The sequence below is a fragment of the Bufo gargarizans genome, chromosome 4, assembly GCF_014858855.1.
Source record: "Bufo gargarizans isolate SCDJY-AF-19 chromosome 4, ASM1485885v1, whole genome shotgun sequence".
NCBI lineage: Eukaryota > Metazoa > Chordata > Amphibia > Anura > Bufonidae > Bufo > Bufo gargarizans.
Window position 1 is genome coordinate 525,244,842 of NC_058083.1, and position 11,032 is coordinate 525,255,873.

The 11,032-nt window shown below is 45.1% G+C and overlaps 1 protein-coding gene across 1 annotated transcript; it reads right to left on the reverse strand.

The window, feature by feature from the left end:
• Positions 1 to 5,229: 5,229 nt before the first annotated feature.
• LOC122935542 (hemoglobin heart muscle subunit alpha-type-like) lies at positions 5,230 to 10,001 on the reverse strand. Its single transcript, XM_044291313.1, has 3 exons — positions 9,907 to 10,001; positions 5,635 to 5,839; positions 5,230 to 5,399 (listed from the first exon to the last, which is right to left on the reverse strand). The coding sequence occupies exons 1-3, from the start codon at positions 9,999 to 10,001 to the stop codon at positions 5,289 to 5,291; spliced, it is 411 nt and encodes a 136-aa protein (XP_044147248.1). The 3' UTR covers positions 5,230 to 5,288.
• Positions 10,002 to 11,032: the final 1,031 nt, after the last annotated feature.

Here is an 11,032-nt window from a genome sequence, read left to right on the forward strand (position 1 = left end):
CAAGTAGGGTCTAATTTTTTGCGGGATGAGATTACGGTTTTATTGGCACTATTTTGGGGTGCATATGACTTTTTGATCGCTTACTGTTACACTTTTTGTGAAGTAAGATGACAAAAAAATTGCTTTTTTTACACCGTTTCTTTTTTTTTTTTTACGGTGGTCATCTGAGGGGTTAGGTCATGTGATATTTTTATAGAGCCGGTCGATACGGACGCGGCGATACCCAATATGTATACTTTTTTTTATTTATGTAAGTTTTACACAATGATTTCATTTTTGAAACAAAAAAAATCATGTTTTAGTGTTTCCATAGTCTAAGAGCCATAGTTTTTTCAGTTTTGGGGCGATTATCTTGGGTAGGGTATGATTTTTGCGGGATGAGATGACGGTTTGATTGTTACAATTTTGGAGTACATACAACTTTTTTGATCACTTTTATTAACTTTTTGGGGAAGTAAGGTGGGCAAAATTTCAATTTCATCATAGTTTTTAATTTTTTATTTTTATGGTGTTCACCGTTTGGGTAAAGTAACATGACCGTTTTATAGATCAGGTCTCTGCTGGACGTGCCCAAACGAAGCCAAGCCAGCCAGAGCACCTTCAGCTCTGCTGGATATGGAGGCCACAGCTTAGAGCCTCAGGAGCCAGGAGGATAGTTCCCTGGCCTAATTAAGAGACAGACTACAAAGAGAGAAGTTGCAGCACAAAGAAGCAGCTAAATTATACAGCAAGCCTGTCAGCAGAGCTAGAGAGCAACAGATTTAGCATAGTTGAGTTTGCCTGCCAGAGTTGTAATGCCAAAGCCTGATGGGACCAAGACAGAGTTTGAAGATTGTGTCTGATGAAAGTTTAGCAAAGTAAAGCTGCTATTTAACTTAACCACAAGGTCTGAACTCAACTATTCCCCCCTATTTGTCTGCTTCAGAGCCAATGCCTGGGGTCCAACCATATCCAGGTAGGAGCACCGTGACACTCACAACATAAAGGGACATTTTAGGCCACCCTATACAACTCGGCCATTTCTACATCTGGGTACCCAATTCTCCTAATAGTTGCACTGCTCCTTGTGCTGACTACAGCAACATTTTTGCCACTGCCGCAGTATGTGGTATGTTATGTTGTAATTTTTAAGTTTTTTTTTCTCTTCAGGCACATGTGAATTGCATTTATTCAACGGTTTCTTTTTCTCCGTAGAAAAGATGATGGAATGGAAAAGTGCCTGAAAAAAAAAAATATAAAAAAAATAAATACCACCCAAATTTAAAAGAAAAAAGTTAAAATACCACTAGACCCCAAAACACTTGTCGGCCCTGTATTTTATAATTCCCATAGACCTTCAGCTAACAACTGGAGTTTTTTTTTTCCTGCAAAATGCCTGTTTGTCAAGCATTTAATATTTCCTATAGACTTCCATGCCACATGGAGCTGTTTTTTTTTTTTGTTTTGTTTTTTTTTTATATAAAAAGGTGGCCATGAAAACTACCAACAAAAAAAAGGCAAAAAACACCCACAAAGAAAACTGTGAAACAATTAGATGGTTTTTTTTCTGACATATGTTTTTGTGTTGATTATTCACTCATGAGGCTTGTTTTTAGGGTCAATAACTTTTTTTTTCAAATTGTAGCATGCTCTGGAGTTTTTCACCCATGTACCTGCATTTTTATCTTTTTGCCGCTTCAAAAGAACAAAGAACAGACAGTCGTGCAACTGAATATTAAAAAAAAAAAAAACAGACTTGCAACATTTTTTCACCTAAAAAAAGTTGCAAAGCCATTAGAAAATGTGGGGCACATTTACTAAGGGCTTTGCAGCTTTTTTTTTTGTGAAAAACATGTTGCAAGACCCTTTTTTAATATTCAGTTGCACGACTGGTTTTCAACAGTTTGGCCTAATGGGGGCAGAGCGGAGACCGTAGAACTACACCAGAACTCCGGCCTGGCAAATGTACTAATTTTACACCTGGCAACAGTAGGTATAGTCCGTACTCCAGCCAGGGGCTGGTTCAGTTTATTCGGCAGGGGTATGTACTGCCATAGTATCACCTAATTTATGACAGCGTAAAAAAACATCGTCAGTGTATGTGACACCTAGGCTCCCTCCACAAGTCAAATATTTACAGCAATGTGTCCTGGAGGTGGTCATCTGTCAGAGGGGTACTAATGCCCAGTGTTAAACCTCATTCACACGTCTGTGTCCGTGCTCTAATTCGTGAGAAAGTGGTCAGTGATGTATCCGTGAAGCTGTCCTTAAAGGGTCCTTGTGCCATTTGTGTTCACCGACCCTGCACAGCTGCAAGATTATTTTTAAAGCATCTCTTCCTAATGATCCGTAAAAAAAACAGATGCAACAGATCTGTGTTGCATCCATGGTTTTAACGGGCCCATAGACTATAATGGGCGTGATGAATCCATGAACACAGACAAAATAGAGCATGCATCCGTGCTAAAAACACCGACCCACAGACAGTGCTAAAACACTGGTGTGTGAATACAGACAGTAAAATGAATGGGGACGTGTGCTGTCCGTGGAGAACACCGACGTGTGAATGAGGCTTTAGACTCCAGCTACTCCTGGTATACACAGGAAACAAATAAATGGTACGAGGTATTGGTACCACCAGATATTTAAGAGGTTGTAAATCACTTGGTCTTCTGGCGTAGGCGCAGTACTTTGTGGTGGAATAATAGCGCGTTAACTGCCCATAGCTTAGCATATGTTTGAGGGCACTTGCTCCACCTCCACTACGCAGCTGCATGGGACAGGGGCAAGAATAGATTATCTGCCCATAGGTCCAAATCTTGGGCGCATTGACGTCAGTGATGACATCATTGCATCTGCCCAGCGTAATGACATCACATCAGCATGTGTCGATATTTGGAGAGTTTTCTTCAATCAAGAAGGCCACGACAGCCTCTCCGTTATCAAATGGATGAGGAGAGTATGTACTTTTTCAAACCCTGAAAGGCCTCAACGTGCCCCCAGATGCCACGATCAGCATTGAACACAGTATCTGAGGGGTTCAACAAAGGGGGCAGGAGCCATCGCTGTTCCCCTTCCTTGTGCTTCATACAATGGAACATGATTCACGACGAAGTACTTTGCATTGAACCAAATTTCAGTGAGTGGGCTGCACAGGCTGGTACAGTGGTCATAATGGGAGATTTCAACTTCCCAGACATTGGGGTCATGGTTCTGCCTCAACCACAAAAGGGGAGAAGATTCCTCAACTTGCTGCAGGACAACTTTATGGGCCAGTCTGTAGAAGCTCTCACTAGGGGCGATGATCTGTTGGATCTGGTAATGTCTAATGATGCAGAGCTTGTTGGAAGTGTTACTGTTTAAGAAACACTAGGTATTAGTTACCACCATAGTGCCTTTAGAGGCATTCTATCATAAAATTTGCCTTATGGTCCGTGGTAACGGAATCCATAACAAAATTCACTTTTTACCAGTGAATGAATTTCAAAATATAAAACTCGCTCATCTCTAGATGTAATATTACCACTTTACAAAGCGCTGGTGCGGCCTCATCTGGAATATGCAGTTCAGTTCTGGGCACCAGTCCATAGAAAAAAAAAAAAAACACCCTGCAGCTGGAAAAAGTACAGAGGAGAGCGACTAAACTGCTAGGGGCATGGAGGGTCTTAGTTATGAAGATAAAAAGAATTAAATGTATTTAGTCATGAGAAGAGATGTCTAAGGTGGGACATTAACCTATACAAATAAATGGGCCATTAAAAGTGAACTGTCCAATGTAAAATGCCCTCAAAAGACAAGGGGTCACTGCCTCCGACTGAAGATAAAGTTCAGTCTCAAGAAGCATCAACTTCTTTAGGCCTCAGGCACACGGCCGTTGTTTGGGTCTGCATCCGAGCCGCTGTTTTGGCGGCTCAGATGCAGACCTATTCACTTCAATGGGGGCTGCAAAAGATGCTGACAGCACTTCGTGTGCTGTCCGCATCTGTTGCTACATTCCGTGGCCATGCAAAAAAAAGAAATCCTATTCTTGTCCGTTTTGCGGACAAGAATAGGCATTTCTACAATTGCAGAAGGCACATGGACGGCTTCCCTTTTTTGCGGATCTGCAGTTCGCAAAAAACAGCACGGTCGTGTGCATGAGGCCTTACTGTAAGAACAATCTGTGGAATAGACTCTCAGGACGTGGTCACAGCAGGAACAGTGGACAGTTTTAAAAAGGGTTTAGATGAATTCTTAAATGTAAAATGACATTAATGCTTATGAAAATGCGTAGAAATCTGAGTCTCACTTCCTTCTAGGATTCGCATCCCCACATATGCTTCAGTTCAACTTGATAGACCCCATGTATTTTTCAACCATATTAACTATGAAGCAGCTGAATCAAATTTTTTAAAACTTCGGTCATCACTACACATAAGGCTCCCCTTCTCCCACCTTCCCATATCAGCCTTTATAATAGTTAGGGCTCTCAATTTTTAATACATTTCCAATAAAAATATTCGTTTTTCTGATTATGCCATTTTGTGGTGTATACCAAGCAAACAGAACTCCCTGACTACAGCACGGGGAAAGGCTGGAGTACTCATTCCTAGGTTAATAATGGAAATAAGTTAGCTATTGAGCATTGACATTCCACATGTCTACACAGCCCGACACTATGATTGGGGATGGGCTCTAAATACTCAATTACTGATTCATACATTCCTAGTAAAAAAACACAGCATAAGCAAGAATTTAAAGCACAGATTATCCTACACTTATTTTACAGGAATGCATGTATTACACAGATATGTCAGGATGAGATGGAGCTTAAAAATAATTTTTTTTTTTTAGATGGAAGAACCACCTTACCTTAACCCAGGATCAGCTGTAATCAGAGAGAAACTGAAGTGTTTCCCTACAGCACCGCCACTGGAGACATGAAGTATTACACCAGCACACTAATCAATGATCTTAAAACATAACAGATGGAGCAGGTCCTCTAATGTACACAGATTAAAGTTGGGGGAATTCTCCATAATAGAATAGGAGTCAGACAACCCCATTCATGTCTTCTACACCTCTTACACCCTGTGACATCATTCCTTCCTCCCCAGCTCCATAATCTACTGGATTCTGATGTACACACCATTGACCAAATAGACCATTACAGAAGCTCAAACTAAAATAAGCCGAAGGAGACGGGATGTACAAGTATATAATATTTATTACAGATAATGGAGATCCCAGGTCATGGAGCAGTCACCAGTATCATGGAGGACAGACGCTTGTTACAGGAGACAGACAGATCTGAGGAAGATGCCTCCCGGTCAGCTGGAGATCAGGGCAACTGCAACCTCATTGAGGAACTTTTCACAGGCAGACTTCTCCACATCCGGGAAATGCTTGCCGATGACCTCCAGGAGACAACCACACAGCAGCTGGGGATGGATGATGGAGTCAGTGCATGCTCAACACCACAATTCTTAGAAGGATGGGGGTGTATGTATTTGACAGAAATGGCTCCACAGTTGTCCATGGGTTGTGTCTGGTTCTACAGCTCAGCCATTGAAAGTAAGGAAGAACTGCAATACCAGATACCACCATGGACAAGAGTGGCACCATTTCAAAAAATGTGGCAGACTATGTATACCACTGGACAGATCTGCTCCTCACCTTGATGGTGTCCACACTGAGCTTCAGCTTGTTGGTGTGCAGCTCCCGTAGTGTGGCCAAGTTCTCCTGCAAATTTCCATAGTGGTTGAGGGCATCATTAATGGCGTGGATGATCTTCCCTCCATGTGTCTTCAGATCCTGACTGCCGGGGGTCACATCCATGTGAGTGAAGTGGGACTTGGTGTCTGGATGGTGCTGGAAGAGACTGAGGAAAGAGGTCATAGGAGAACATGTCTACCCCACAGATGTACCAAAGAAATTTATAGTGTCCAGACAGTGAAGTGGGCAAAAAATAAAATAAAAATTCCTGAGGGTCAACAGAGTGACAGCATTAGGAAGACATGGCTGCCTTCATGCAAAAGTAGCACATCAACCATCCATGATGGTGTCTGGTATTGCCATTTTTTTATTATAAGAAGGCAGCTATGTTTTTTTCCAATCCTGTACAACCCACTTTAATCATTTTTTTTTCCTGTCTATGTTCATCCCATTTAAACACCAAACGGGTTGTTAACCATTAACAGAAACAGCGCCACTCACCCACAGGACATATCTGGTATTACAGCTTTGCCCTATCCCAACGGTCAGCAACCTTCGGCACTCCAGCTGTTGTGAAACTACAATTCCCAGCATGCTCCATTGATTTCTATGGGAGTTAGGAGAAGAGCAGAGCAAGTGTGCATGCTGGGAGTTGTAGTTTCACAACACCTGGAGTGCCGGAGGTTGCCTGCCCCTGCCCTATCCATTTGAATAAAAATACAATACCAGATAGAACTTAGACAAGAGTAGAGCCGCTCTGCAAAACAGGATAAAAAATCCTGGAAAACCCCTCTAATAAGGATCATATGACCTTTCATCAGTTTAGCCATAGTCTAATTATGGTCTTACCTTATAGGGTGGCCCCCACTGATGCCATGGCACTTTCTTCCAAAGACCCCCTGTTCGTCCACTCATGGCCCCATTGATTTGGTGCCTTATATTATAATGAGCTGACTCGGTTATACTAGGCAGAGACTCGCAGTATCGCTGGGGGCGATTCTCTTCTCCCTGGCTCTGAGCACATCCAATTAGAGCTCATTCTCCCTGGCCAAGAGTGGTGCGCTCCGATTGGATGTGCTCAGAGCCAGGGAGAAGACAACCACCCCCAGCGATACTGCGAGTCTCTGCCTAGTATAACAGAGTCAGCTCATTATAATATAAAAGGCGCTGAAATCAACGGGGCCAAGAGCGGAGGAACAGAGGAGAAGGAGGGGGGCAGCCCTATAAAAAGGTAAGGCCATAATTAGACTAGGGCTAAACTGATGAAAGGTCCTCTTTAACTGATCTATTTATATTCCGCCTTTACCACCACCCCTCAAACAGCATCACAGGAGAGAAATATTAACCCTTGTAAAATCCTCTTAGGCTGGGTGCACACTAGCAAGTTCAGTACATTAAACTCTGTCTGCAAGAGCACCCGTCCTGACCTCCCAGCACTGACGGGGGTCGCATAGGATTAGGCCTCATGCACACAACAGTATTTTTTCACGGTCCGCAAAAACGGGGTCCGTAGGTCCGTGATCCGTGACCGTTTTTTCGTCCGTGGGTCTTCCTTGATTTTTGGAGGATCCACGGACATGAAAAAAGTCGTTTTGGTGTCCGTCTGGCCGTGCAGAGCCAAACGGATCCGTCCTGAATTACAATGCAAGTCAATGGGGACGGATCCGTTTGACGTTGACACAATATGGTACCATTTCAAACGGATCCGTCCCCATTGACTTTCAATGTAAAGTCTGGAGTTCTTTTATACCATCGGATCAGAGTTTTCTCCAATCCGATGGTATATTTTAACTTGAAGCGTCCCCATCACCATGGGAACGCCTCTGTTAGAATATACTGTCGGATATGAGCTACATCGTGAAACTCAGATCCGACAGTATATTCTAACAGAGGCGTTCCCATGGTGATGGGGACGCTTCAGGTTAGAATATACAAAAAAAAACTGTGTACATGACTGCCCCCTGCTGCCTGGCAGGTGCTGCCAGGCAGCAGGGGGCAGACCCCCCCCTGTTTTTAACTCATTGGTGGCCAGTGTGCGCCCCCCCGCCCCCTCCCTCTATTGTAATAATAGCATTGGTGGCAGTGTGCGCCCCCGCCCCCCCCCCTCCCTCCCTCTTTTGTAATAGCATTGGTGGCAGTGTGCACCCCCCTTCCCTCCCTTGTAATAGCATTGGTGGCAGTGTGCGCCCCCCCCCCCTCCCTCCCTCTATTGTAATAATAGCATTGGTGGCAGTGTGCGCCCCTGCCCCCCCTCCCTCACTCACTCTTTTGTAATAGAATTGGTGGCAGTGTGCGCCCCCCTCCCTCCCTCTACTGTAATAGCATTAGTGGCAGTGTGCGCCCCCCTCCCTCCATTGTAATAATAGCATTAGTGGCAGTGTGCGCCCCCCTCCCTCCATTGTAATAATAGCATTGGTGGCAGTGTGCGCCCCCCCTCCCTCCCTCTATTGTAATAGCATTGGTGGCAGTGTGCGCCCCCCTCCCTCCATTGTAATAATAGCATTGGTGGCAGTGTGCGCCCCCGCCCCCCCCTCCCTCCCTTTTAATAATAGCATTGGTGGCAGTGTGCGCCCCCCCCTCCCTCCCTCTATTGTAATAGCATTGGTGGCAGTGTGCGGCCCCCCCCCCCCCGATCATTGGTGGCAGCGGAGTAAAAGCATCATACTTACCTGGCTGCTGCGATCTCTGTGTCCGGCCGGGAGCTCCTCCTACTGGTAAGTGACAGGTCTGTGCGGCGCATTGCTGTCACTTACCAGTAGGAGGCGCTCCCGGCCGGACGCAGACATCGCAGCAGGTAAGTATGAATCTTCTACTATTGCTAAGGCTAAGTAACCATGGCAACCAGGACTGCAGTAGCGTCCTCGTTGCCATGGTTACCGATCGGAGCCCCAGCGATTAAACTGGGACTCCGATCGGAACTCCGCTGCCACCAATGATCTGGGGGGGGGGGGGGGGGAGGCTGCACACTGCTACCAATGTATTAAAAGAATAGAGGGAGAAAGGGGGGGCGCACACTGCCACCAATGTATTAAAACAATAGAGGGAGGAGGAGGGGGCGGGCGCACACTGTGCCACCAATGTTATCATTACAATACAGGGAGGGAGGGGGGGGGGGGGGGGCGCACTGGCCACCAATGAAATGCAGCACCTGAGGGGTTAATTGTACGGATCACGAGAGATCGGGTGCTGCCAGGCAGCAGTCATGTACACAGTTCGTTGTATATTCTAACTAGAAGCGTCCCCATCACCATGGGAACGCCTCTGTGTTAGAATATACTGTCGGATCTGAGTTTTCACGAAGTGAAAACTCAGCTATGAAAAAGCTTTTATGCAGACGGATCTTCGGATCCGTCTGTATGAAAGTAACCTACGGCCACGGATCACGGACACGGATGCCAATCTTGTGTGCATCCGTGTTCTTTCACGGACCCATTGACTTGAATGGGTCCGTGAACCGTTGTCCGTCCCAAAAAATAGGACAGGTCACATTTTTTTGACGGACAGGATACACGGATCATGGTCTCTGCTGCAAAACGGTGCATTTTCCGATTTTTCCATGGACCCATTGAAAGTCTATGGGTCCGCGAAAAAAAATAAAAAATACGGAAAACGGCACAACGGCCACGGATGCACACAACGGTCGTGTGCATGAGGCCTTATATTGATTTATTCTGCTATGTAAACTTTGAATTGGACAATGCATTGACTGCATTGTCCAATTCAAAGGTTACATAACCCTATGCGACCCCCCGTCAGTGTTGGGAGGTCAGGACGGGTGCTCTTGCAGACACTGACTTTAACGTACTGAACTCACTTGTCAAGGTCATCCAATACATTCTAGAACACCAAGGGTTACACAGCTTAATAAATCAATATAATGCTATGTGATCCTATCAGTGCTACATAGGTCAAGACGTGAGCTCTAGCAGACACATGCTACGAGTTCAACACATTGTGTGAAACCAACCTTAAACCTCGATCACATTTTCATTTTTCACCCCCCCCCCCAATCTACAATGCGTGCAGGTAGCCTTAGATCCATATGGACATGCAGCATATCCCCCTCCCCCACTGAGATAAACAGCTCTGTTTCTGGACTGTAGTTTGGAAGGTTCCTAGCAAATCGGATACATTGTTGCATGTAGTGCAGGGGGCGGAGCTCCAGGTGTAACAATGTATCAGCTCCTCCTTCCCAGCCCCTTGTAGCAGTGACTATCTGGCTCTGCCGCTCACCTTTCCATGGCTTCACCTCCAATCTTCTCAGCGTCAGCGTTAATCTTCACAAACAAGGGCTCCAAAGCCGCCTTCTCAGCATCTGATAGCGCCATCCTGGGATGTGACGCTCCAGCACAAGGGCCAATCTGCACTGAGGGGCCCCAGACTCCATCATCACCTTTATATAGGGAGGAATGGCTGCTGATCCAGCACACCTGGGGCCTACAGGAGAGCCTGACAACCTGGCCTGGCTGACAACTCCTGGACTGGAGTGCAGACACAATCCGCCGGTGGCTCCTGTAGATTAGGGGAATGTTCACATGACAGATTTTTGTTATGGATTTTCACTGACATTTAGCACCAAAGATAAATTCCCAATTATTTCAATGTTAATTCAAACATCGCTTTTTCCCGCTTGTGGTTTTATAAGTCCTGCTGTTGGTTGTAATAAATTAGGCCAATGTTTTTATGTGATGTTTTTTTGCTGTTTATTGCGTTTTTTCGTTCCTTTTTTATTTTAATTTTTTTATGAAAACCACCAGATCCAGATCTTATCTGAACGTCTATGCAAAATATGAAACTCAGGGCAATAAAGCTACTTTCACACTTGCGTTCGGAGCGGATCCGTCTGGTATTTGTACAGACAGATCCGCTCCTATAATGCAAACGATGGTATCCATTCAGAACGGAACCATTTGCATTATATTTTACTAAAAAAGTCTAAGTACAATTTGTATTCAGACGGATCCGTCCAGACTTTACATTGAAAGTCAATGGGGGGCGGATCCGTTTGAAAAATGCACCATATTGTGTCACCTTCGAACGGATCCGCCCCCATTGACTTCCATTGTAACTCTGGACGGATCCGTTTGCACAGCCAGGCGGACACCCGAACGCTGCAAGCAAGACAGACGGTGCCAGACTGATGCATAGAAACATAGAAAGCAAAAACAAACAAACAAAAAACCAAACACATTTTTCTGGCATATTTTTAGTGGGAGAAAACGATGCCAGAGAGAATGTGTGTGAGGAGGAAACCTCGGGGTGGAGTAACACATGGTAGCGTTATCACTGTTTAGGGCCCTGTAGGGGGCAGTATTACTAATGGGGCATTCTAGAAGGGAATTACTATTGGTGGGACTAT

Bases quoted from the DNA above. Each gene is read 5' to 3' on its own strand.
- LOC122935542 (XM_044291313.1), bottom strand. From the start codon at position 10,001: ATGGCGCTATCAGATGCTGAGAAGGCGGCTTTGGAGCCCTTGTTTGTG. The intron at 5,840-9,906 runs GTGAGCGGCAGA...CTCTTTCCTCAG, and splicing joins GGAGGTGAAGCCATGGAAAG to TCTCTTCCAGCACCATCCAG. The intron at 5,400-5,634 runs GTGAGGAGCAGA...ATCCATCCCCAG, and splicing joins TCAGTGTGGACACCATCAAG to CTGCTGTGTGGTTGTCTCCT.